The sequence below is a fragment of the Caretta caretta genome, chromosome 5 (assembly GCF_965140235.1).
Source record: "Caretta caretta isolate rCarCar2 chromosome 5, rCarCar1.hap1, whole genome shotgun sequence".
NCBI classification, from domain to species: domain Eukaryota; kingdom Metazoa; phylum Chordata; order Testudines; family Cheloniidae; genus Caretta; species Caretta caretta.
The window spans coordinates 117,061,580-117,089,559 of record NC_134210.1 but is presented as its reverse complement, the minus strand read 5'-3'; the positions used below and the strand labels follow the sequence as shown (position 1 = coordinate 117,089,559).

At 41.4% G+C, this 27,980-nt stretch overlaps 2 protein-coding genes and 1 long non-coding RNA gene across 6 annotated transcripts in view; 2 read left to right on the top strand and 1 right to left on the bottom strand.

Annotated features, from left to right (window-relative positions):
• Nucleotides 1-131: 131 nt before the first annotated feature.
• LOC142072224 (uncharacterized) lies at nucleotides 132-25,511 on the bottom strand. Its single transcript, XR_012668643.1, has 3 exons — nucleotides 25,434-25,511; nucleotides 21,421-21,557; nucleotides 132-2,160 (listed from the first exon to the last, which is right to left on the bottom strand). It is a non-coding gene; the product is annotated as an uncharacterized LOC142072224 (long non-coding RNA).
• EQTN (equatorin) lies at nucleotides 9,118-21,142 on the top strand. Its single transcript, XM_048850203.2, has 9 exons — nucleotides 9,118-9,349; nucleotides 12,152-12,271; nucleotides 13,912-13,986; nucleotides 15,212-15,280; nucleotides 16,214-16,282; nucleotides 17,309-17,368; nucleotides 18,184-18,258; nucleotides 18,710-18,875; nucleotides 19,796-21,142. Exons 1-9 carry the CDS (start codon nucleotides 9,271-9,273, stop codon nucleotides 20,088-20,090), a joined length of 1,008 nt encoding a protein of 335 aa, XP_048706160.1. The 5' UTR covers nucleotides 9,118-9,270; the 3' UTR covers nucleotides 20,091-21,142.
• The window catches only part of LOC125637155 (RNA exonuclease 1 homolog), a 29,536-nt gene continuing 26,976 nt past the window's right edge, over nucleotides 25,421-27,980 (top strand). For 2 of the 4 annotated variants that reach the window (XM_048851323.2, XM_048851322.2), the window contains exon 1: nucleotides 25,422-25,728. In XM_048851323.2, coding sequence (XP_048707280.1) covers nucleotides 25,584-25,728 — 145 coding nt within the window. In that variant the 5' untranslated portion in view covers nucleotides 25,422-25,583. Of the gene's footprint in view, nucleotides 25,729-27,980 lie in introns of all 4 variants that reach the window. The other 2 variants (XM_048851324.2, XM_075128829.1) reach the window with 2 other exon arrangements.

Here is a 27,980-nt window from a genome sequence, read left to right as displayed (position 1 = left end):
CAGGAGAGTGAATTTGTGTGGGGGGGTGGAGGGTGAGAAAACCTGGATTTGTGCTGGAAATGGCCCACCTGATGATCACTTTAGATAAGCTATTACCAGCAGGACAGTGGGGTGGGAGGAGGTATTGTTTCATGATCTCTGTGTGTATATAAAGTCTGCTGCAGTTTCCACGGTATACATCTGATGAAGTGAGCTGTAGCTCACGAAAGCTCATGCTCAAATAAATTGGTTAGTCTCTAAGGTGCTACAAGTACTCCTTTTCTTTTTGCAAATACAGACTAACACGGCTGTTACTCTGAAACCTCCAGACAGAGTCCCCTCCTGACTCCAGCCCTTCAGCGTGACCCTAGGGCATGGAGCCCCATCCACTGCCCTTGCCAGACAGCCCCTGTAAGGGAAGAAAATGGGACTGTACTGAAGGGCCAGGGTCAGGAAGGGGCTGTGTCTGGCAGGGGGTCCAATACTTACGGGGTGCAACTTTCTGCCCCTCTCCTGACCCCAGTCCTTCAGCACCACCGTTTGCTTCTCCTGCACAGGCAGCCGAGACCGCCCTACCACTGCAGGGAGCAGACGGCTTCCTCAACTGCCACATGGTGAGTCCCCCCACGCTCCCCAGGAGTACTGCACAACCCCTCCTGGCCCTGATGCGTACGTGGCACCCCCAGACCCCATGACACTGTCACACATCAAGTGACATGACTCTCCAAAGGGCAACTCAGCGCAAAAAAAAATAAAAAAGGGGGAGAGGGTGGGTTTGGGAACCTCAGGTCAAGTGGATAGGCTACTCAGCCACAGATATGGGAGACAAGTGGTTCCATTCGCCCTTCCTCCTGAGGGCGGAGGAGGGATTTGAAGCTGGATCGGCCACCCCTCAGGCAAATGTCCTAATCACTAAGCTATAGTCAGTCTAGTACTTTCTCTGGCCTAATTAATATTTAAGTGTACCCAAACCCCTATCAAACATGTTTGTTCTGCTCTAAATGAAATATCGGGGGGGGGGGGGCGAGTGCCAGGGTTAATCAAAAGAATGGGTGTAATCAAAACTGAGGGTTCTTAGGACTTGAGCCTTTAGGGACTGATGAATGAATAGGGCTGGTCCAAAAATACTCATTATCTGCCTGCCAGCGCAAGTACCCAGGCAGCAGAGGCCGAGGGAAAGAATATTCCCCAACAAGTGTAGATTCCTGTAGGATTTGCACTGTGGTAGGTCCTCGGGCCCTACCCTCTACTCCAGCTTTCCCCTGCACACTAATGAGCAGGGTACTCTGCAGAGGAGCTGCACCAGTTCCACTCGTGGGGAGGAGGAGGCTCTTATTTCACCCACTCTTCAAATGAAAGATTTGCAGGCCATATTTCATTGCAGTGTAGGCTTGAACCCATATTCTGCTAAAGTTTTGGGTCTTAATTCTTTTACAAATAAAAGATGTATGCTTTGTCAGCCACGGTGCACGAATGACACTCAGCAAACGCGGGAGGGGGAGTTAACGGTAAATCTGAGGTACCGGGGGAGAAGGGGGAGGGTTGGGACCTGGCTAAAAAGCTAAGGCTAATTCCACTTAGTGTAATTGCAAGTAGTGATTACAAATGCATCCAATCTTATTGTATATAGCTAGAACTACACGTGTACCACAATAGCAAGTGAGCCGTTCACAAAACACCGTCCTCTTTCACTTTAGATTTCTATACAAAGTAAAGTGTATCTATTGCTGTCTGTGTGCTGTGTGTTGGTGGCAGACACAATTGAGGAAAAGAGGACAGACTGACGTTTGGGTTTGAGTCATTCAGACTTTCTTCTCAGGACCAGCTGAACTGTCCCCATCGATATGCACGAGAAAGCAGGTGGCCCGTCCATCTGTGTACATATTGGGTCCCTCATTGTCATGCTCTCTTTTGGCCTTCTCTGCATTCTGAGGGGGCTCTTCACCTGGTGGTACATCATTGGCGCGTCTTCCTTCACCTCTTTCCACATCTCTGAAGCCTGCATCCTGGAGGTGCGCCAGGAGACTGCCTCGGAGCTCAGCCCACACCCATGAACAAGATCATGCACGAGAGAGACGCAGCACAACCTATAGGTCTCTGCGTTCATGGATTCCCCCCACAGGACATCTCACTCTAGTGAGACAGCTAGTCCAAGAACTGTGGCTTTTCCATCTGCTTTATCTGCAAACACAGAAACATCAACATAATTTGTGGTGCATGAGACCATTTGAAGTGAATCTGCAGGACTGAACACTTGAGTCGTTACTGTGACTCCATCTTAAAGTCCAGAGAAGCAAAAGAATGGGAGACATCAGGTACAGTAATAGCATTTGATGGAATTTGGGGTAGGAGTGAGTTTGATTCTCTACTGTCTCACCCCTTCCAGAGCCCTTTATACTAAAAAATGAGTGTGAAACACTACTAGTCAGCTGTGGGATCATTTTAGACCAACTTTACGCTGATGTGAAAGACTGCACAAGATGCAAGGCAGTGGTGAATCAGGTCCTTAATTTTTTTCCTTTGTGTGCAGCAAACCTGTTGTGGAAGACGTGGACTGTATCTCATTTCCTGGACCTCAAGCTAGAAATACTAATTTTAGACACATTTAATTTAAGCAAGTCTGCTTTTCAGCTTTAAAACTGGTACAGATGTCGACAGGGAAAGTGAAGGATGCAATAAGGGATAGTATTCAGGACTGATAGAGTTGCAACTGATCAAGGTCTCTAATAAAGTGAATTTCCAAAAGGCACTGGATTTATGTTTTATTACAACAGTCTGTAACTCGCTAATCCCACCTTTTTGTCCTAGGACAGCAGCAGTGTTAACTGCCCACTTCACCTTGAATGGTCTCTTACAATGTGTGTTACCTGCTTGTTTTTAGCTGTGACACTCTGAATATCTTTCCCAGACCTGGAGAAGAGCTCTGTGTAGATCGAAAGCTTGTCTCTCTCACCAGCAGAAGTTGGTCCAATAAAATATATTACCTGACCGACCTTGTCTCTCTAATATCCTGGGTCCAACACGGCTACACCAAGGTCGCAAACTATTCCCCCCCCCCCCACTGTTCCTCACACGTTCTTGTCAACCGCTGGAAATGGCCCACCTTGATTATCACTACAAAAGTTCCCCCCCACCCCACCCCCACTGTATTTTCCACTGCATGCATCCGTTGAAGTGAGCTGTAGCTCACAAAAGCTTATGCTCAAATAAATTTGTTAGTCTCTAAGGTGCCACAAGTCCTCCTTTTCTTTTTAAGGTCACAATGGTAACTTAAAACTAAAAGAAGTGAAATACATTTCCTTGATATGAGCAAACACAGCCCCTGTATAGACTCTGATGCTACAAGGACAAGGTCAAATAAGGTGCAAAACACCATCTCTGTGGAGCTGAGCATCAATTCCCATTGAGGGTGCTCAGTGCCTTTCATGATTGAACCCTTACATTGATTGTACAGAATGTCTAAAGATCAAGAGCCAAACTGACTGCCTTTTGCTGGAAGAGCTCTGCTACACACTGTAAGTCCTTACAAAATTAGCTGCTGCGATTGTGCGCACAGTAGCCAATTTATGTGTATTTATTTTACAGATTGCACAGCAATGCATGCCCATTTAACTGTGATTAGGGTCAAATCCACCACATGGTGCACACTAGTCTTCTGACTTGGGCCCTTCCAGAAGAAGTAAGTCATTTTTCATAGGAAAGCTTCATTGTGAGCCAAAACCTGGGCTGAGCCCAAATAAATAGGCTATGAAATGGAGATTTCCCCTGGGAATGAATCTGCAGACAACAGGGAGGCAGCTCGGGACATCACATCATGAATGTAACAGTGATAATGAAAATCGCTCTTTCATTGTAAAAGTTGTTGCTGCTGTATTATGCTAAAGTATTTACTAGTATAAGATACTTAAAACAAAAGCACATGCTGGATACTTATTGCACTGAAAACAAATGTCATCTGATAAACCCATGATCCCTGCTCTGTATATCCAAGTAAACAGAGATTGGAAAAAAATAAATGCATTGAGCGGGATCTCTTTCTTCCACAGGAAGGAGCTAAGGGAGGAAAATTCCGTAAGTGGGGTTAGGATCGGAGCGGGAGGGGAACTCTATTTCAGTGGAAATTAGGAGCCTTTGAGGATCTGGGCCCTACAGCCTATCCAGAAAGCCTCTTCTTGCAGGGAAAATCCCTTTAATGGGGTGGTCCCAGCATAGCTGCAGCCAGGGGAGTTCACAACAATGTGCTTTACTGGCTCTGTGCTGCCTGAGTGGTGCTCTGGGGGCACAGGACCCTGCTTTCCTAAACATTCCAAAGGGATCCACATGGATCCCTGGGCATCCTCCAGGCTTGTGGAGTGGCTCCAGGGGGCTTATTCCAGAGGGAAGCAAACCTCCGCATTCAGATGGAACAGTCAGGCAGGAACTCCACAAGGATGATGCATTATGGGCCACAGAACAACTCAGTGGCAGTTCCATGTGGTCAGGTCCCAAAGGACCTGCTTATGGAGGGGAGGAGGGAACTCATACAATTAGTTCCTACAAACCTCCACCAAAAGTGTGTCATTGGTTTGGTGATGAATGATTCCTGTGCTAGGCACCAGCCAGTCCACAAGGCAGGAACTGGTCATGTGACTCACAGACCAGGTATATAAGCCCCACATAAGGAAGAGCAGTGCAGTCTGTTCAGTGTTGCTTCAGGGCTTGGAACTTTCTTTCTTCTGCCTGATGGGGGCAACAGACTCCCCAGGTGTTAGCCTGTTCCAGCCTTGCTCTTGCTCCTGTCCCTGTCCCCGCGCAGCTCCTAGTTCTGCTCCAGCCTTGCTCCAATTCCACTCTGGACGCCTGATTCTGGCTCTGACTATTAGGCATGACCAGATCCAGCCCAGTTTCTGATATTTACATTCTTCTTAATACTGTGGTGAGATGACTGATGCTTCCTTTTTCTAAAATTAAAAAAATCAGTATGCAGGAGAGCCATTACCAGTGATGTCATGGGAAGAAAGTATTAACATTGTAGTTTGAGGAAGAAATTGTACAAAGACTCAACTACCATTCTTAAAAATTGATCCTTTGTGGGTCAAGGCTATATGTGGTTACACAATAGTATTGTTATCATGGTTGAATCAAAACTCACTTTTGAATTCAAATTCATATCTATGGAACTTTTTTCCACTCTTGTTATTGATTTTGTAAATGTCAATAGCACCAGCTCATTCACATACATATTAAAGTGGAGTTGGTCAATAAAAATTAAAAATCACCCTAAAAAATGAAATTTGAGGTAGATTTTAGTATTCCAGGGTTAAAAATAGATCAATTGTTTTCAAAATGTTATCAATTTTCATAAATTCCATCCTGGTTGATCTTTAGGGGCTATGGCCATATCCATATTAAATAATATTAGGCAGGTGTCACCCTGTGTCACTGTTACACAGAGTTCCTTTTAATATGAAAGCAAATGTTCAGTCTTGGAAAGACATGCTGTGTTGTTGTTAGGTATTTTGCTATGTTAGTTTCTGTGTAGAGGCATGGTCCTTGATGAGGAGCTGTATGAGCAGCCAGCGAGCTTGCTTTCTGACTTGGTGTCTGATTGGAATCAGTTCCTGAGACAGAATTGCTCCCTAGGAACCAGGTGCAGGTGTTGGGCTGAGATTCCTGGCACAATCTTCCCTTCTATTTATATATATATATAGAAATGCCAATATAGGCTTTACATTTTATATTATGCAAATGAATTAAAGTTAACTCTATGATGATTGGCTGAATCACCATAGATGTCATAATTCCACCATCAAAAGAGTTTTAGAACTCTCTTGAATAAAACTGTAAATAAATGTCTTCTGGTATGATTTAATTTCCAAAACATATTTTTTCCAAAACTTAAACAGACCAAAAAAAAAAAAGACATTTTTCTATATTAAAAAAAAAAATCTTGTTTTTTTTAACTAAATCTTGTAACAGGCAAAGACTGAAAAACACCCTGCAAATAAGGATCTGTTTACAAATTCTAATGACATCACAGATCAACAGAACGCCATTAATGTAGTTACCATGTCATCAGAACCCTGTTTTGTTTGTGCTGTAGTTATCTCTCTACCTCTCTTCATACAAAGGCATAGCTCCATGAGTCAGATCTACTTGTCACAGCTAGCACCAACAGCATTATTCCACATGTGATAAGTTACCTGCAAAAACCTATCCACCCTACAAAATATATTTCACTGGGAGAAGAGACTCCCATAGGTGCATGTCACTTATTTTAAAACAGAATTTATATAGAATCCATACTTACAGACATACAAACCTAGCATACCAAAAAGCCACTCCACGGTGTACATTAATGTAGCAATAACCCACCACAGAGTGTCAATTAACATAGCAATAAGTCACTTCAAGGTGTGCATTAATATAACAATAACCCACAACAGAGAAGGCATTAGTAAGCTAACAACAGGCACCTTTGGTGCACTAAATCAAAGACATTCAACCACCAGTTCTCAACTAATATACCCCAAAAGGTGACTTATTTCTTCCAGAGTACGGTTTATTCAGTTTGTATATTTTTCTTTAAAAATGCTTTTTTTCCCCTAAAGTTATGTGGTTTTCATGCAATGTATGCTTCCATTATGAAAAGTAGTTCCTAGTATAGTGAGATGCTAAATAATAAGGGAAAGATTACAAATTCTACTCTACACATTTCCCTCTTCTACTTTGAAAACATTTGTTGTTTGATTATTTATTCTGAAACAACGCCCTCTTTTTTAAGGTTCCCTGAGCTATTTGGCCCCCTTATTCCACCTTCCTGTCCCCAGACGCTCAACTGCCCTTTTTGCAGAAGTTTGCTGCTCAGCAGCCAGTGTTGATTTAGTTTCCTCTGTGAAAGTTGCCTGGGATTGTTGAACAGCTCCTTGAAATGGAACTGAAAATGGCTGAAAGGGCAGTATGGGTAAGGGTAGTTTGCCCCCATTCTCACAAAGTGGCAATTTAAAACTATTTTCTCCCTTTAACGTCTCACTCACCCATCCCCCCCCCCCCCTTCACCTTCATATCCACAGGGCACATTATTATTTTTCCTCCTCCCTTCAGCACGCTGCCTCCTCTTTCCCCAAGTATAACGTAAGTGTGGGGAGAGGGGTAGCATAACATAGAGGGTGTGTGATTCACTGAAGAGATTTCCCGCTGGTGCACTACTGAGGGAGTTGATGCACAGCTAAGACATAATAGTGTCACTCCCCAACATACACATTATCCCCCTTCAGTCTATACATGGTAAAGTTATCTTCCTTGTCCGTTGCTTTGAGCTGGACACTCAAACACCTCTGCTTGCTCCCCATCTGCTATCGCATCCAATCTAAGCTTTCTGTCACTTTCGAAGCTGTGTCTCCCTCTCCCTATTTATTTTGCTTTATGTTGCCCCTCGCTCTCTCTGCTCCACCAATGTTTCCATCACTGTCTATCCATTTGTCAGCTTCTCATTCAGTCATCTCTATGTCTTCTTACATGTGGACGCTAGGCATAGTATGGCTGCCCTGCGCTCATATGTGAGGCCCCTACACATGTCCACATATCAGTCCTCCTATACCCACTTTTGCCATTGTGTCTACAGGGAATCTAATTGACTTGTATAAAAATTACCTATTTGTTGTTCTCCTTCCCCTAACCTATATCTCTTTCTCTGTTATCCTTCAACTGTGATTTGCTTGGACAGGACTAAAACTTCTTGAAGCTCTGGAACCTAGCACATTGTGGATGATACCATAAACAATAATCAACCTCAGAAAGGGTCAAGTGGCCAGTCCAAATGTGTTTTTTTGAAGAATCAGTGTCTGCAGCCAAACTCTAATGCTTCTTGGAAGGGCAATTATCAAGATCATTATGTACATATCTTTGGGCTGTATGATCAAGAAGTGTTTTCTGTACAGATCGCTGACCTGCCAATAACTCCCAGCTTTGAAGCTGTATTCTTCATATCATTTGGCAAGCTCTTCTCATACTCCTTTGTATTTTCATGTTATTTTTAAAAATATTTTAGGACCCAGACCTGCGATCCTCACTCACTGATTTCAGTGCGACAATTCCTGAGTAATGATTACTCATTTAATAATGGCTATCAGGATCAAGCCTTAATTTTCCCTATGCTATCATGTTTTTCTGAGTCTTTGTTCTTGCTGTGTCTTTTTATTTCTCATCACTTTTATTTTTCCTTTCCGCAGAAGCACTTGTACTTACTATTTTACTTTAACTAAAGGCAAAATTACTGTTTCCCATCATATCCATAAGAGGGGGCCATTTCATTTCCTTATAATGTATTTGTAATACAGTACTGGGCTGTGTTTTGTAAATTACAATATCATTATGATAATGGAGATCTGTGGTTGCAACGTGATAAGCACAGGAAAAGCACTACAATCAAATGTATCATCCATTTGTGTTTCCTTTGATCCCTAGGATTCAGTGACACATTTTCCACCCTCTAATTTCTCCTTTTTTATCTCTATTCTCTATCTGTTATATTTCTCACACGCTAGGTTTTCTTAATCTTTAAGAAGTATTTTAAAATTGAAGAGGATCTACAGTGTTGACCATTAAACAGGCACTTCAGGCCAACAATTATTATACATTGGTATCTGAGATAGCAGTGTTTCCCCTTCGAATACTATAGATAAGAGGTAACAATTGGTCCATGTTGATATTTAATATACTTTGTATAGAAACATTTTCTTAACAAAGAGGATCACATTCTGATGCATCAGAGATTAATAAATTTGGATCATCTTTGTTTTCATTCAGATGCTGTGGTTTTTTTTTTGAACCTGTATCACTATAAAACATGCAGTCTAGTGAAAAATATTAAACATTTAAAGTTGCATTGATTGTAAGATAGGGACACATCTTCTCATGGTCTAAAGATGTATGAAAATGTGCGCTAGTTATGGCTCTGCCCCCCAAAGCTTTTTTAAAATAAAAGAAGCTGTATTGTAATTAATCACTGAGGAAACTTTTTCAGAGAAAAAATTATTTCTTCTTATCTACCCAAAGACAGCTCCATTTTCTAACATTAAAAAACAAATATATTATTCAAAGATAAAGTGTCATTTTAAAAATCTGAGAAGTTATCTGTGATATCTCTTTCCAGAAATTCAGATGCACATTCTTCTCTGATTGGTCTGTGCTGGTTCTAAAAGCGATGATGACGTCACAATGATCTACTTTGGAATGTGACACTGATGACTGTAAGAGGAAACTGTGAGACAGATCCAGGATAATGACTGGAGATGCACGACAGTTTTCCCTATGAATCCCACACTTTTTCTCTTTTTATCTCTGCTTATTTCTGCAGGGACTACCAAAAAGCTAATTTCATCTTCTAAAGGTATGATCTCATCAAAACCTCTATATGGTGAGAATGGTTAAGGAAGTCTATTGTTAGTTCTAGGAATAGATCAAATGCATTTTTCCCTTAGACTGTTGGGGGACAGGAGGGTTGTCTATTGTTTTTGTTTAAACTACAATAGATTTTTTTCCCTCCAGAAATCGTAAGTCATCTGTTCCCCTCGGTGGCACTTTTAGCAGTGTCTACTTGAAAATATACAACTAAATTCTGCTTAGTCATCCCTTGGGGTGCTGGAGGGTAGAAAGGAAGTGTGCAGAGCCTCTCCAACATCCCACTTTTGCACCTCTGCAGAACCTAGTGAGAATGCTGCTGCTAAAGCTCAGTCACGGGGTAAGGAAGGGCAGACAAGTATGCTCAGAGGAAGGAAAGGCAGACGAGTATGCTCAGCAGACCACAAAGGGTCTGTTGAGTTGATACATATGGTACAAGGCCTACCTCTGAACCTCCCTGCTCTCCACTCAGTACTCTTCTCACGACATAAACAGAATTTGGTCCTGAGGAACTTTGGATCTGCCATACTGAATGAGCATGTACGAGTACTGTGCTGGGGTGATGCCAATCTCTGCTGCTTCAGAGGAAGGTTAATAAATTCTTATTGCACACAGTCTGCCATGTAATGCTGTACGGAAGGGAATAATTCCTTCATGACCCTTACAACAATTATCTCATGCTCTGAAGCATGAGGTTGGATGACCCTTCTCTTACCATGCATAACTATAAGAATTATTTTTGAACATAAAGTTATCCAACTTTTTAAAAATCCAGACACAGTACATGACCTGATAATCCTCTGGAGCAGTCATTTCCATCGGCTGACTACACACTGCATGCAGTAATATTTTCTTTTGTTTGCTCTACGTTAACTGTAATTTCATTGTATGACCACTTTTCCTGCACTATTGGATGACAAGGTCGGTGTGATTTTTCCCAATCTGAAAAAATAATTTTTCCCAGAAAAATAAAACAAAACTGAAATTATCCAAAAATCCGACATAGAATTTACTAAAGGAAATACCAAACCCATATCATATTATTCACTTCACAAGATACACACATTGTCTGATCTGAAAAGCATGCAAGTCTATAAGTAAAATATAAGAACACAATAATCGAGTCCCTACGCTATTAAGTAGTTAGGCCTATAATAGGCCTTCTGTATCTGCCCTTTAGATACGGATATTCTTTTACCAACGTATTTGCTTCTTCAGCACTTAACATTTTGGAGTTTCCACCAAATCAATCAGAATGTGCTAAAACCAAACAAAAAACACTGAACTGACTGGACAGAATTGCTGGTCTTTTAAAAATTGACAAAATTGGTAATTCAACCGTCTTGACTTCCATGAATTTACTTCCACAATTTCCTACAATTTTGATGTAACAAATTGTTACACGATCTCATTCAAAACCATACATTTGGGGGTAAAACTCTGGTTCCTATATTTTAAACCGAAAAGAGAAGGAAGAACCCCAGAATTGCATTCCACCAGTCATTTTCAGATGTTACTTCTTGTTCTGGGCTGAACATATGGAATCAGTAAATCACAGAAAGGTTACGTAGCTTCTCTGCATCATTTCTTGATTTTGTCCTTGTGTGTGGTTCCAGGCTTCTGTTGTTCAAGCTGGGTTTCCACTGGCACTATGACTGTGTCATCAATAGTGTTGTCAGCCTATAATTTGTCAACTGCAACATCCTTCAAATGCTCTTGCAAGTTTAATGTCTCTATGTAGAGTCCCTTGTATGTGTGCTATGTATTGATTCAAGTCCTTCCTGTGCTCAAGGCAAATTTCAACATACTTAGGGTACAGGATGCAGATGTTATGACACAGGTCAATTCTCTAGTTTGGCCAAATTATGCTCAGTTCATCACCAAAGTGGAGGAAGCAAAAGGTGGCTTTAGGTTACTTTTGCAGCTCTCTTCTACTGAGTTGGCTATTCTTCCAGTGCAGATCAGAGGCAGACTTCTGGCTGTTCTATACTGCACTAGCTGTCAACAGTCCCCAAGGACTATTTTAAGCAGCCATGGACTGCTATGGTGTAGGTAAGCCCTGGACATGTCCCCTGCTGGAGCGGCTAGAAGGGGGTGTTGAGTAGGAACCACGATGACAGTTCTGTACCATTAAATGAGTTACCTGTGTAAGGGGGGATAAAGTGGAGGCCACAAGTAATATGACTTACAAGCACTTCAGCACCTAAATACCATTTGGTAAGAAGCCCTTTAGAAATAGTGGGACAAGACTAATTTATACCAGTAAAAATAAATGGCTCCTGGCTTCCAGTAGGTAAGAGGATGGGTTGAGAAATTTTTCTCCTGTGATCCCTATCCTCTCCCTGCTGCTTGGAAAGATGGAAAGGGGTACAGATTATTGTAGACTATTTGTACTTTCTGTACTGCATTCCTTGTGTCAAGCAGCGTGAAAGCCACTCCTTGACCAAACTAAGAAATGCTCTGATCAGCATGTTTTGCCCAAAGGAGTTGCCAATGAAGTAGGAAGCTGCACCTGAGTTTCTCTGCACTACAGGATGCAATTTCTAAGTATCAATATTGTATATCGTGGGTACAGAAAAATATGCAGGATTTAGAAATACATACAACTTATGTTATGATTATCAATCTTTGCCAATAGAAGACTGTCAGCATTTTTAAAACTCACGGAATTGTATTGTTTTTAGATCCATTTGTCGCAGCAAATAAAATTCACAGCATGTCTCTGATCATCAGCAAATATAGTAAAAAAAATAATCACAGTTTTGACAACTAATTTGTCCCATTTTTCTAGACTACAATAACTTACCCATCAATGACTTGGAGGAGGAGGAGGAGGAGGAGGAGGATGATAATGACGGTAATAACTACGTCTTACAAAGTCCTGAGGACCATGAGACCTTTTTAGAAACAGGTGAAGTAAGGTTTTAAGACTCCAAAATATAGATCTAACAGCAGAAATATACCAGCAATGTCAGTACAATCATCTACAAATCATAGGTTTTCATAGAATCATAGAATATCAGGGTTGGAAGGGACCTCAGGAGATCATCTAGTCCAACCCCCTGCTCAAAGAAGGACCAATCCTCAATTTTTGCCCCAGATCCCTAAATGGCCCCCTCAAAGGACTGAACTCACAACCCTGGGTTTAGCAGGCCAATGCTACAAATTGCAGCTTTAAAAATGTTCTCCTGTAGTGAAATTCTCCCTTTTTTATACCATATGAATTGTTCCATGTAAATTTATGTTCACAATTAATCAAGAACCCTTTGTTCTCTATAATCCCCTACCATGCAAAAGAACTCACCCTACAGAGTCCTGCTGAATGGGATGCTATATAGCATAGGAGTCTTCACAATGGATCCCTTTGCAGATTAGGTCTATATAAATATACATACAGTATATTATGAGTTACATTCTAGCAATAGAAATCTGTAGTTCCATGGTGGTGCAATATTCCTAGTTCTTATGCCTGGGATGGAAATCGGATGTTTGTATCACCATTATAAGAAAGATACATGAAAGAATGCAACACAGTACATCTCAGCCTGAGGTAGCAAACTTAATCAGTCATGATGTGCGTAAATCATGACAGGAGTGTGGCCACAACAGTAGCCGAAAAGAAGACGGGGGAAAAGCCGCCTTTAATCAAAATGATAATGCAAACAGACAACAAAAGGCCAACATCTCAATCCAGGAATGAACTGAAGTCACTTCCAAAGGAACCAAACACCCTCCACTCTAGGATGCTCATAGACTGTCACTTTTCCTCAGGGAGGTCCAGAGAGTCTCTCTCATTTGCAAGGCTTTCAAAGAACTAGTAAATGCCCAACGGAAGGGGAAATAAGCCTTCTATAGCAGTTCTCCAGTCTTTCCCTTATGCCTGGTGTACCTGTCCTACTGCTAGTAAAATTTAAGCACTGAATAAATTAGTACCATCATGGCTTAAATAAGGTAGCATTGCTCTAACCCTAAAAACATTTTAAATACATGAAGTTGTAATGCAGTGGACAAAGAACTGTACACATTTATACAGATTTATAAAATGATCGCTAGACATGTATAGATTTCCTTTAAACTAGTTCTTTCTATAATTTTTTCGAATAAATCATGCAGCACTTAATAGGTCTCTAAGCAAAACTAATTAAAATCTCTGCTATTAAATTAATATCTGTACTATAGAATGGAACAAAACAGATTATGAATAAAACTAAAGAAGGCTAAACAAAGAAGAAGAAATTATAAATTTTAATCTTTAAAACATATATCTTAATTGTACAGTAGGCTGTTAAAGAACAGTAAAAACCAAATTTCCAAAGGAGAGTACAGTGGCTGCACCCACAAAAATGATACACCCATTGTGCCTCAACAAATGCACACTTGCATCCACAAATCAGGCAGTTGCATGCACAACTTGGTAGCTAGATATACATTAACCAAATTCATTCGTGGGGGCTTGTGTTTTTTAGAGTTACATGCATTATGCTCTTCTTTGAAAACGTGGCCTTATATGTCAAATATAAGAATATACTTGATTTTTTTTTATTTATTTAGACATTTCTACAAATCCACCTGTGTCCAAAGATGTGTTAATGCTGAAGAATAGCATGCAGAATTTACGGGAGTACTGTAAGTAGCAGAAATTACCATTTAAGAACCTACAATCAGGGACTTAAATAATTTTGAAGCACTTTAGGGGTAGTGGGGCAGGGGGAAGACAGAACCGTGCAGTAATGAAAAAAACGTTTATTTCCTTGCATGACACTCAGATACCACTGACATGACTGTGATGTAAGCACATGATGGATGGATGGATGTTAAAACAAGAAATCCTAATGTAGCCTCAAGCTATTAACACATTCTTGAGCTGTGTGGATGGAAGGGAAGGGTTTCTATTGCCATTCTATTTTTAGTACAGTATTTTGTGTCAACGTCAAGTATACAGAAATCATTTGTGGTACAGTGTGACTTGTGGGGAGAAGACAAAAGCAATGGGATCTCACAGGTTTCCCATTCATTTAACTAAAAAACTCAGAAGATTCCTCTTCCTTGCTAATTTGGAGAGATCAGCATTGTTGGTGGCTGATGCTTAAATGGAATTTAAATCCAGTACATTGACCATTCGGAATCCACACCCATGATCCATATTTAATTATAGGCATGTAAGATAACTTTGTGCAGCCAGAACATGTTACTTTTAAATTTTATTTTGGGGACAAAAAGTTGGAATAGTGCTAGTTTCAAACTAAACTTTATTTCAAACTTTCTCACAAAACAAACACTGCTGCTAGGAAACTACTCTCTGTTTTATGGACGATTATGTTACATTTAATTTTCTCATTTACTTGTACAATAATTTCTTGCCAACACACAAGATAGTATGTGCACATGGTTACAAAATCTTTCCAATTTTGATCAAAATTGTTTCTTTAGTACGTTCTTTTACAATCCAATCCTGAACCACTGAAGTTAATGAGAATTTGTGCTGACCTGTAGTGACATAGTGCTTCTGCAGCCCGAGTGACTTCACACAAAGGGTGATGGACCATTGCTAACCCCCAAAACCTATCAGCATCCACACCAGCTGATACTGGAGAAACATTAAAGATGATCTCAACTAAAAGCCATGTTGTCCCTCCCTCCCCTCCCCATTCAGACCAGGGGCATGAGTCACATTGTCTTACGTTATGGGGCTGCCAAAACTACAAATGGGAATACAGAATCAGTAAGACTAGGTTGGCAAAAACCTATATTTAGATGTTGGAATTTTTTTCAAGTGTCCATTCCTACAGTAACTTAATTTCTTTAAAAGATCCTATTGTACTCAAACCTATTTGTATATTTAATCATTTAGTGAAACTGCTCTCCATCAAAAAAGCTGAAGAGGAACAACTAGAGAGTTTTCAAGAAGAGTCTTCAGAAGGTAAGAATACACTGGAAGGTTTTACTGTGAGTATTGTTCTTGTAATGATTTACTGTAATATGCTAAAAACAAAAAGAACTTTAAAACACTGCTCTGACGTGATTTTCTAGTTGTATTCATTGGTGCCATGACTTGAATTTGACTCTCCGGCAGCCCCGGGAAAGTGCCCTAACCAGTGGGTTAACAAGTCAGTCTCTCTCTCTGGCCCAATGATTATTTATGTATACAAAGTGAAACAGCTTCAACAGGAGAGATTGAGAGAGTCCCCTCCTTTACCCCAAATACCCTATAGCCTGGTGGTTAGGGGACTCTCTTGCATTCAACCCCCTTCTCTAAATCATGCAGAGAGGGGATCTGCCCTGGGCCTCCCACATTCTGATTGAGTGCACTGTGCTGCAGGGCTGTCTTGGCTTAAGCATCTGTCTCCAGAAGCAGGTTCACTGCTATGTACCCCAAGCTAAGAGAGGCACCTCCCTCTTGCCCAAAAGAAAGTAGCATCCAGATCTTATGTTGTCAGTTCTGCAAAGGCACACATTCGGAACAGGAGACATCAATTACAGAGTTTAACCACAAAAAGAAAAGGAGTACTTGTGGCACTTTAGAGACTAACAAATTTATTTGAGCATAAGCTTTCGTGAGCTACAGCTCACTTGACGAAGCACAAAGGTCTTGACTTGCAGACAATGGAACGTAATACATTAAAACCGAAAGTTCTGTTTGACAGTGCTAATATGTAACTGAATGATTCTTAGATTTTTATTTCATTTAATATGGGTACTAGTGATACATTGCGCTATGCTATCAAGAGTTATTGGAGTGCTCCTTCAACATTTCCCATTTTGTTATGAATAAAGTCAAGCACAACTTTTTTTTTGCTGTTAGTGACATGGCTGTTCTGAACTGTAAATAGTCTTTGCAACTCTTTTTTTCTAGAATCCAAATTTGGACCCCATTATCTCAACATTATCACTCAAGGCCCAGTTGAGGAATCACTTAGTGGAGGTATGGTATGATGAAATCATCAAAACGATCTGTTCACAGTTAAAATGGCCAAATTAAAACTTAAAATAATTGTAATCATAAATTACACAAGAAAACAATATTGACTTCTCAAAATATTCTGAATGCAATTGACAAAAACTGAAATTAACAAAGAAAACTGAATTAAAGAGACTGTAATTCTACAACTACATTGACTCCCAAGATATCTACATTGACTCCAAGATAGTTGAGAACCATACCCAGTATTTATAAAAATGCTTTGCACTCATATAGTGCCTTTCATCCAAGGATTTCAAAGCAGTGTAAAGGGTTAACTAAGCCTCACAACACTCCAAGGAAGTATGCAAGTATTATTTTCTCTATTTTAAAAATGGGGAAACTGTGATACAAAAAGGTTAGGACTTACCCAAGCAAGTCAGAGAAAGGAACCAAACCAAGGTCATGTACTTTAAGCTCTACAACATGCACCCACACCAAATTCTTGAAGAATTCTCTAGTCTGTATCTCTGGCATTAATTTTTTTTCTCCTATGAACAGGCAAAGGTTATTACAATTTTGCAACTGGGCTGACCTTGGAAGAACATAATACCCTTAATCCCAAAGGTCTTTGTGGGGCTTTCACAGAAATAAATGAGTCACTTGTGCATGCAAAGGCAGAATTTGGCCTTTCCAGTCATATATTCTTTTTCTGTTTGGGCTCACTTGCAAAGTTCCTAATAATAACATAAGAATTTATGCCTTTGGCAAGGCAAATTACCATGTGTCTAAATTGTCATTTGTTTCTCCTAAGCGTTTCTGAAAAAAAAAACTTAACTTTCTTTGTTTCCATGTAAAGAACATCTTAGCGAAAATATTTTTAAAGACCAATTTTAATCTAACTCATAAGGCAAAAAATGTCTCTACAACATGCTTATTTATTATGAATTTGTATATCAGACCTAAACAGATGAAAATAAGTTACTTGCTATTGGTTTTACTGTGCAATGACTGAAGTACTACTGACTGATTCTTGTCATCCTTTTACAGATCAAAGAGTAAAACCTGTGAACATTTACAAGGACCCAATTTTGAAAGACCTATCTGCAGGTAAAAGTCTACGGACAGGGAATTTCTGGCTGATTTATGGAAATAGTTTTGTTGCCCCTTTGAAAACACTTATGACAGGAAATTAATCGGCTTTTAGAAACTGTGTTATGTGCTAAAGACAATTCAATATGTGTTAGTCTGATTGCTGTTGCTTATTAGAACATATTGCAATCAAGAAAATAAGAGAATTCAGATGCAACTAGGTCTTAAAAAAATCAAGGCAAGCAAAAACCAGACTGCACAACAACTAAAGGCCACAGTGAAATCCTGGCCCCATTGAAGTCAATGTCCCAAATCTCCAGATAATGTAAATCAGCATAACTCCACTGACTTAACTGAACAATTTAAACAATTAACTTAAACAAACAATTTACAATTGACAACAAACAACTGACTTAAACAAGCAATTTACCAACAGCTGAGAATCCGGCCCTAAATTTTACATACTTTTAATTCCACAAAAGGATATAGCCAAATCAAGATCTATTATAATAGTCACAATGAAATCATTTATAATATGGTTAACTGCTTGCAGATTACATTATTGTGTGCAGTGTTGTTGTAGCCATGTTGGTCCCAGGATATTAGAGACACAAGGTGGGTCAGAAGAGCTTTGGGTAAACTTGCCTCTCACCAGCAAATGTTGGCCCAATAAAAGAGATTGTCTCACCCACATTGCCTCTTCAGATTACATTGTCTTTTTTGTTTCCATTATGAAGCAAATGAATTAACTTCATATGTCAGGGGGTGGGGTAACAGGGCACATTACATCACATGTGTTTTCACTGCATCACAGGTTTTTTGCTTTCCAACAGAACTGGATAACCAAACTCCCAAGTTCAATGAGACAGAATATCACCCAAGAAACATGTTTTTTAAACCAGTACCAAGTAAGAACACAATACTGTATTTACTATAATCTTATTGATTTCCCAGACAATAATCTTCTGGGATTATGGAGATGATAGAGCTCAAGAACAGTAGGTCATCTTTTGGGGGGGAGGAAGTGTTTTGATTAAACTAAAAATGTTCATAGACCTCTGCACTCCATGGGGCTGTTAAACTTCTACCAGAACTTCCTCTGTCATAGGTACAGATCTGGGTGTGGCAGTGTTTTGAAGATGTTCACTTGGGGCCAAATTGTGGTCTGGTATGCAATGGTCAAATAAACAGGCTTCTCAAGCATGGGATCTATACAGAAGCATGTCTAGCCTTTTTATCAGTCTGCTGATTTGTTGGTGCAGAACCTCCTGGTATAATCTTTTTTAAAAAATCATCATTTCTATGTACTTGGCATTCATTGTTTGAATTTGATTGGTCTGGTTTGTTTTATTTTTCTAGTGTCGGATAAGGATGATCTTAATCAAAAGAAAGCAGCAAATGTAGGAAGAAAAAAAGATGTAAGGGAAACACTGATGCTTGCTGTTTCATCTACAACACTTATCATTTTAATAATATTTATGATATGCTGTGGTGTGACTCTCAACCAGTTCAGCAAACGAAAAAAGTAAGTCTTCCTATCACATAGAGTCTGAGTCCTGGGAGGAGGCTATGATGAGAATACCTGTTCTGTACAGGCCTCCCCATTGCACCTCTGAACTCCCACATGAGATAGCTGAATTTTTCTTTGGTGTAATGCTGGAGACAAGATCTAGGTTAAGAGACCTCAGTTATTTTTACTTCCCATAAGACAATGGCTCTTTTGTGTTGCCTAAAGAGCTCAGGATTTTACCCTACGAAGTATAAGGCAGAGTTATGCATAAGCCTATTGTTTCTGATTATCCACAATAGTGCTGCCTAATTCACCATGTATATGGAGCAGGAGTGCACTGTTAGACCCCAGAATGCCCCCTACACCTGATATGTTTCTCTTAAAGTATTCATATTCTAATAGACTATTAACTCTTAAAAGAAAACTACTGCTCTTCTTCAGTGCACAGAGATGGTAAAGCAGTTTAATAGTGAAGGGTAATATTCTTATACTGAAGATAATTACATGTTGAAATACATATGCTTTAAGAAAAGATAATGACGTGTTAAAATCCATAAAGGTTTTAAGATGTAAGGTTGCTATTGTTAACATACTACAATATTATGCAGAACTGTGCAAAATGTTTAGCAACCAGATAAAAACAAACCCAACTTTTATTTTCTCTCCTGTTTGGGAAAAGGCACATAAACATTCAATCACTTTGGTAACATTTTCCCCTTCATGAGAAAATCACCAAAAAACGCACAAACAATGTTGAATCTAGGAAGTCTATGTACTATCGCGTTCTTATTAAATACATGAACTTTTCCTGCTTAGTTGTTAAAATCTTGAGAAGTGGAAGCTTGGTAATTTATACGCAGCTCCCAGAATGTCTAGGGTGTTTGTTCTCAACATGATATTTAATGAGTAAAATGTTTTTTCTTTTTGTGTTTCAGAGGTTCTAGTAATGCCTCCAGCACTCATGCTGAGCAACAAGGACTAGCATACCTATCTTATTTTCAACCTTTGGAAGGAGTATCTGATTCTTCTTTTTCTAAAACTGCAGACAGTAGTATTTGGGATGAAAAAACACTGTCTGCGATAAGGAGCAATTCACAGTCTAGACATTCAAAATCAAGAACATTATCCAATATAAAGTCAGTAGATGATGTATCATCAATTTCTGATGAATCAACTCGCAGCGCAGCTACTTCATATAAAGCCTCAAAAACGGGCAAAAATGAGCTATAAACCAATCAGCTGAGTGGAGGATTGACAAAACCTTTGAACCCTGATGCTGTTGGTATAAAAAAACAAAACAAAACAGCAGCTGCTTTTATAAAAATGGCATGCATTTGTGATTCATTAAAGTTTACAACTTACATTTCCATGGAGGAGGCAGAGCTAACTTTAAATTTTGATAGAAAAGGGAGAAGGGAAAGGGACTTGAAATTAAATCTGGATCACAAATGTTCGCAGGCACACTATACTCTTAAGTGCTTCAGAATCAAGGGTGAAAGGAACAGAATTGGCTTTTAAATACTGTCATCTACCCAATGCTACACGAAGGCAAAAGGAAGACCTAAGAAGTCTTTCCCAGGAACTCTGTTATTGCGATTTACTATGGTGACCTTGTGAAGTAAATTCAAGAGGCTATATAAGCCAATACCAGGGGCATATACAGTATAGGTTGTAATGATGTAATCTCTGAGCAATAAATCACCTTTTTGAAAGTTTTTTTTTCCTAATAACAGCTACCTTGTATCAAAAAAGATATTAAAGATATTAGCACTAACATATTTTCTGAAATAGACACTGAGAATTCCAGTGAAAATAGCCTTTCAAGTCTGAGAAAGACAAATAAGAATACCTGTATGATGGGTTCGGTCACAGAGACCCCCTTGGGACTGTCACCTGTTGTGCTGAAACTACCTCTGAGCCTGTTTTCTCTGCCAGTTCGGCCTATTGAGCCAGACACACAAGCCTGCTGCAACACAGACCCAGGGTCTGAACCACATCCCAAAAGCTGCAGACTTAACTGAAAACAGCTTAGCAAGTATTCCTGTCTCCAGCACCACACACCCAGTTCCCAATGGGATCCAAACCCCAAATAAATCCGTTTTACTCTATATAAAGCTTATACAGGGTAAACTCATAAATTGTCCGCCTTCTATAACACCGACAGAGAGAGACGCACAGCTGTTTGCTCCCCCAGATATTAATCACTTACTCTGGGTTAATTAATAAACAAAAGTGATTTTATTAAGTATAAAAAGTAGGATTTAAGTGGTTCCAAATAATAACAGACAGAACAAAGTAAAAAGAAAAGGAGTACTTGTGGCACCTTAGAGACTAACAAATTTATCTGAGCATAAGTTTTTGTAAGCTACAGCTCACTTCATCGGATGCATGCTCAAATAAATTTGTTAGTCTCTAAGGTGCCACAAGTACTCCTTTTCTTTTTGCAGATACAGACTAACATGGCTGCTACTCTGAAAAGAACAAAGTAAGTTATCAAGCACAATAAAACACACAAGTCTAAGCCTAATACATTAAGAAACTGAGTACGAGTAAATCTCACCCTCAGAGATGTTCCAATAAGCTCCTTTCACAGACTAGACTCCTTCCTAGTCTGGGCCCAATCCTTTCTCCTGGTACAGACCTTGTTAGTTCCAGCTCAGGTGGTAACTACGGGATTTCTTCATGACTGGCCCACACCTATGCAGTGGAGACTTGCAGGTAAACAGAGCCATCTACAGTCAATTGTCCGAGACAATGGGAGCCATCAAGATTTTAAACCACCATTAATGGCCCACACTTTGCATAATTACAATAGGACCTCAGAGTTATACTTCATATTTCTAGTTTTAGATACAAGAATGATACATACATACAAATAGGATGAACACACTCAGTAGATCATATGCTTTGTAATGTTGGTTTCAGAGTAACAGTCGTGTTAGTCTGTATTCGCAAAAAGAAAAGGAGTACTTGTGGCACCTTAGAGACTAACCAATTTATTTGAGCATGAGCTTTCGTGAGCTATAGCTCACTTCATCGGATGCATACCGTGGAAACTGCAGCAGACATCCTACCTACATGCCTCCAGCTTTCACCCTGACCACACCACACGATCCATCGTCTACAGCCAAGCTCTGCGATTCAACCACATTTGCTCCAACCCCTCAGACAGAGACAAACACCTACAAGATCTCTCTCAAGCTTTCTTACAACTACAATACCCACCTGCGGAAGTGAAGAAACAGATTGATAGAGCCAGAAGAGTTCCCAGAAGTCACCTACTACAGGACAGGCCTAACAAAGAAAATAACAGAACGCCACTAGCAGTCACCTTCAGCCCCCAACTAAAACCCCTCCAACGCATTATTAAGGATCTACAACCTATCCTAAAGGACGACCCAACACTCTCACAAATCTTGGGAGACAGGCCAGTCCTTGCCAACAGACAGCCCCGCAACCTGAAGCAAATACTCACCAACAACCACATACCACACAACAGAACCACTAACCCAGGAACTTATCCTTGCAACAAAGCCCGTTGCCAACTGTGCCCACATATCTATTCAGGGGACACCATCACAGGGCCTAATAACATCAGCCACACTATCAGAGGCTCGTTCACCTGCACATCCACCAATGTGATATATGCCATCATGTGCCAGCAATGCCCCTCTGCCATTTACATTGGTCAAACTGGACAGTCTCTACGTAAAAGAATAAATGGACACAAATCAGATGTCAAGAATTATAACATTCATAAACCAGTCGGAGAACACTTCAATCTCTCTGGTCACGCAATCACAGACATGAAGGTCGCTATCTTAAAACAAAAAAACTTCAAATCCAGACTCCAGCGAGAAACTGCTGAATTGGAATTCATTTGCAAATTGGATACTATTAATTTAGGCTTAAATAGAGACTGGGAGTGGCTAAGTCATTATGCAAGGTAGCCTATTTCCCCTTGTTTTTTCCTACCCCCCCCCCCAGATGTTCTGGTTAAACTTGATTTAAACTTGGAGAGTGGTCAGTTTGGATGAGCTATTGCCAGCAGGAGAGTGAGTTTGTGTGTGTGGTTTTTGGAGGGGGGTGAGAAAACCTGGATTTGTGCTGGAAATGGCCCACCTTGATTATCATGCACATTGTAGGGAGAGTGGTCACTTTGGATAAGCTATTACCAGCAGGAGAGTGAGTTTGTGTGTGTGGTTTTTGGAGGGGGGTGAGGGAGTGAGAGAACCTGGATTTGTGCAGGAAATGGCCCACCTTGATTATCATACACATTGTGAAGAGAGTTGTCACTTTGGATGGGCTATTACCAGCAGGAGAGTGAGTTTGTGTGTGGGGAGGTGGAGGGTGAGAAAACCTGGATTTGTGCTGGAAATGGCCCAACTTGATGATCACTTTAGATAAGCTATTACCAGCAGGACAGTGGGGTGGGAGGAGGTATTGTTCATGATCTCTATGTGTATATAATGTCTGCTGCAGTTTCCCCGGTATGCATCGGATGAAGTGAGCTGTAGCTCACGAAAGCTCATGCTCAAATAAACTGGTTAGTCTCTAAGGTGCCACAAGTCCTCCTTTTCTTTATGCTTTGTAATGATACCTTACAAGAGACCTTATGAATAAAGCATATTCCAGTTACATCATATCCACACTTATAAACATATTCTTATTAAACATATGGAGTGCAACGTCACAACCTGGGTTTAATGAATGTTTTTGTCAGTTATGGCTGCATTTCAGCAGCAGCATTCCTGTATGTAGACCCCAACTTCTTGAGTGCAGGTGGTGCTCCACCGGAGTCAGTGGGGCTCCATGTAGGTACAGCAGTAAAACAGTGTAGGGACCTGCAGCTCAAAGGTGGTGTGCGAATATCCGATTCGTATCTGAACAGTCAAGGGTGCAATGCAATCTGATGATTCTTCTCAACAGAGAGAACCACATATATATTTTTAAACACCAAATTAATCCTTATTTTAAATGTTTAAATTCATAAGTGCTATAGATCCTCTCCCTAGAGCCCTCTTTAAACACTGAGTAGTCTGCTTTCAAGGTGGTCTTCAAAGGTACCCAACTTCCACTGAAATCAACGGAATTAGACACCTAAATCCCTTTTAGGATCTTGACCTAACTCCCTCTATAAGACATATTACTACTATTTAAAATAAAGCAGACTCTGCAAGGTTGGAGAAAACAAAACATTTACAGACTCTAACATGAATAATAGACTATAAATACAAATAGAAAAGATTTCAACCAGGCTCCTAAACCTACTTCCTTACAGGGAATGATCTTGGTCATAAATTAACATTCAATTCCACCAGTGTAGCTTCCCTTTCCTTTTTGTCAGTCTACTCCTGCCTCTCTGTCCCATTTGTGTCTTACCTTCCCCTTCTTTCATCTTGTTCCCCATATTATCACATCTGTGCCCCTGCTACTACCAAATAGAAGCAGCAGATTACTGCGGACACATTGTCTCCTTCTGCTGCTGATAGTGCTGACTGCCCTGTGCAAGAGGGGTGGGAAGGAAAAAAATTCTATAGGCATTATCTTTCTTGGGTGACTGCCTTGAGATTTTCTTTTAAGTGAAGGGTCCTTAAAAAATGCAGGATTTCCAAACCCACACTGAATTTAACCGCTTGAAGACAACACAACGGTTTAAAATACTGTATATCTGTTTAACCACACTAACTGGGGCCTGATCCAAAGTTGACTGAAGTCCATGGGAGTCTTTCCACGTACTTCAATGAGCTTTCAGCGCAAAACCACCAGCATTGATTTAGGTGTCCCAAATACTTTAAAGAGCAAAGGAGTTTTTCTTACACCACCTTTCAATATGTTAACTTTCTTGGTGACTGACAAAACAAGCGGTCTCTCTCAAGGTTTACTGCAGCCAAGCTAGCAACAATTAAACCAGCATCCACATCTTTTGTTATTCTGTTGTCTTAATCGTTTAAATTTGTTTTGACACTTCTGACTCTCCCAAATCTCCCACTGACATGGGGGGGGCGGGGCGGGGGGTGAGAGTTCACTATGGAAAAGTGCAAACTTTATAAACCCTGTTAACTCAGGACCAGGTTCTTCCGCCTTCTTCACTTTGATTAGTACCTTATGCCCAGATCCACACAGGTATTCAGGCTTCCAACTTCCACTGAAATCAACTCTGTTCGCACACGGTTTCATCAGTTGAAAATCACACTGCCAACAGGGACACGGGCACACTAGGTGTACCCTGGCTGCCACGCGGCCCTGGGCCCTTGCACACCCACTCTGGCTCACCCCCGCTGACATGTGGCTCTACGCCACACGCCGCCAGGGGGCGCCGTGGATGACCCCGGCCCCGCGTCGCAGGCCCGCGGCTCCCACGCGCCGTGGGCAACCGAACAACAGCGGGCGCGTGAAGCTCGGCGTCGCTCGCGAACCTTCGTGCCCCGAGAGGCTCCGCCCAGCTCCGGCTCCCGCGGCTTAACGGGAACGCGGAGCCCCGCCCCCGCTCTCTGTAAATACCCAGGCGGCTGCACAGCCCCGCCCAGCCACCGCCGCGGGAAAAGGGAGTAGCTGGGGTGGGGCAGTTACCGTGGGCGCTGGCCTCTTCCCCTCCCGCGCGCCGGGGCTGGAGCGCGTGGCTCCCGCCGGGCCACCGCTAACGGCCGGCTGCGCGCGCGGTGGTCTCGCTGTGCGTGCGGCGCGCGCGCTGGCTGCGGGCCGCGGGCCGCGGGGGGGAGGATGCTGCACTCCGTGGGTTACTTCAGTGGCTTCTCCTGCCCTTTCGATGGCGCCTCGGGCGGCGGCTGCCCGCGGCCCCACTGCCAGTACAGGCACGGGGCGGGGCGGAGCGGGCAGCAGCCGCTGAGCGACGCGCCTGCCATGGGTGAGGACGAGGGCGCTGCCCACGTTGTTAGAGGGCGGAGGGGGTCGGGGACCCCTCTGCGCTCCCCTTCCGCCATTGGGGGCTGCCGTGACTCGGGGGTGCCTGCCCCTCCATCTCCAGTCTGTGCTGACCCTGCTATTCATCCTCTGTAGCTTCCCCCCCCCCCAGCCTTTCTGGGGGGCTCTACAGCCTGCTGCTCCCCGGCTGTGTGGGGCAGGACCCCTGAGGCTGGGCTGCTCCTAACTGCACTGGGTGCCTTTGGGATTGGTATCTGTGTGTCTGATTGCAAACCCCCCCCCCCCCCCCCGGCCCTGTGGTGACTGGCAGCCCGTGGCACCGGTTCCACTCCAACACCAGCACGGAGTCTGGCCCCGCAGGGTCTCTAGCCGGCCCTCAGGGAATGGCTGCCACAGCCTTGGTTGTTGCCCTGTGGCTAACCCCCGCCCCCATAGATACCTGACTGTTAGCTACAGGTGTCGCTGGATAAATGTACCCCATAATGCTGTTCACTCAAGGCATAGATTAGGATATGGCTACGCTGCATTGTAAACCATGGCCTGTGGGATGTAGTGTTTCCAAGCTTGCATCCACACTGCATTGTGGATCTGGGTTTGTAATTGCTGGGCTCATGTATCCCAGCCAAGCTAATGTGTCTGTACTGAGTAATACTGCCCTGACTCGGGTCTGCTGCGTAACCTTTGTCCATGCTGCAAAACAACAGGGTTTGGATGTGAGTCTCTGCGGAAGTTGTGCTCTGACCCAGCCCCTGGCAGGGTCCTAGGGCCTAAATGCTGAGTGTTTGGTGACCTGTGCCAGACTGATTTGTGTTTGGACAAAAGAGGGGCATGGGCTCAAATCCGAGTCAGAGCCTTGGCTTTAGTGTGCAGAGTAGGTATAGTAGAGAGTCATGTGGTGGCTTCATAAATAACTTACTGGTGGTAGCATAGCCTCTTTTGCCTCTTGCTCAGAATTTTAAATGTAGCCCCAGCAAGAGTAATAGAAATGTTTCAATTAGACTATTAAAAAAAGGAAACCAAAATAAAATGCAATTCTCTGGAGAGTCTATGTTGCAGTGTGTTGTGGTGAATGAAAGAAAGCCAGGGAATGAATTGCCTAAAAATTAGGTACAAACTGATTAGTACAAAAATTAGGTACAAACTGATTAGTCTTTCTAGCATTTATTCTTGCATTTCTCTCAGTTTTGTTTAGCAACATAGTGAAAACTAAGGTGTCTTTTACAAAGATAAGAAAATGTGAAGGCTGATTCTGAGAGATGCTAAACCCCTGTAACTCCCCATGGCATAATTTGAAGTTGCAGTTGCAGGTGCCGGGCACTTCCTGGTCTCAAAACTTTGTTGTTAAGTGTGATTTTTAACCTTGAGCTGTTCCTGTGAACAATATTCTTTCTGAGGAAGGGTGGACATGTGTTTTGTAAATATTTATAGCTTTTTTGAAGGTGAGCACTGCTTTCCATGTAGGAGTATGTCAGTTCGTGAAGTGCCTAGTAGAACTTCATAGGAGATGTGATGTTCTAGATAGATATTATATTGATGAAGGTGGCATAAAACCTGAGTGTTTTTCAGTAGTATATTAAGCGATGTGACTAACATCTGTCACATCTGGTTTGTTTTTACTCTCACTGATATTTTTTCTGCGAGGGAGCTTATTTCCTCTTATATGAATTGGCATTTTCAGGCACTTCTGTGTCAGTTTCTGAGTTGATTGTTGCATGACAAATGGTAGTGTGTAACTTGGTGGGAAAGCTGGGCAGGCCCACTGTTAGTACAGTAGTGGGCTAAGTTCATTTTAAAGGTGTACAGGAAAACTTTATCTTAACCACTTTAATATCCCAAAATAACAAAAGGATGCTGTAAATTTAGGTTTTAAAAACTTGAATTGTTTTGGATACCTTAAAAATAAAAGTGTAATTTATTTTTCATTTGATTTACTAATTTCTTCTGAAATCTGTTTCTCTTGTAAGAATTAATAATGTTAATTAGTGCTTAAAGACAATAGGGGGTGTAGTTGGATGTTCCCAGTTTTATTTTAGATGTGTATAATTTTTTAAGCATATAGTCTATTAATTTGGGGTCGTAAATGATTGCACTTCTTACTGATCCTTTGCCATTTCACTTTTGTAGGATAAGTGAGTATTATATGTGAGAGCCATGAGTGACTCTTACCACATGAAGTCTTTATATTGCCTCCATGATGGAAGATTTCACTTCCAGAATAGTGCCAGTGGATTCCCT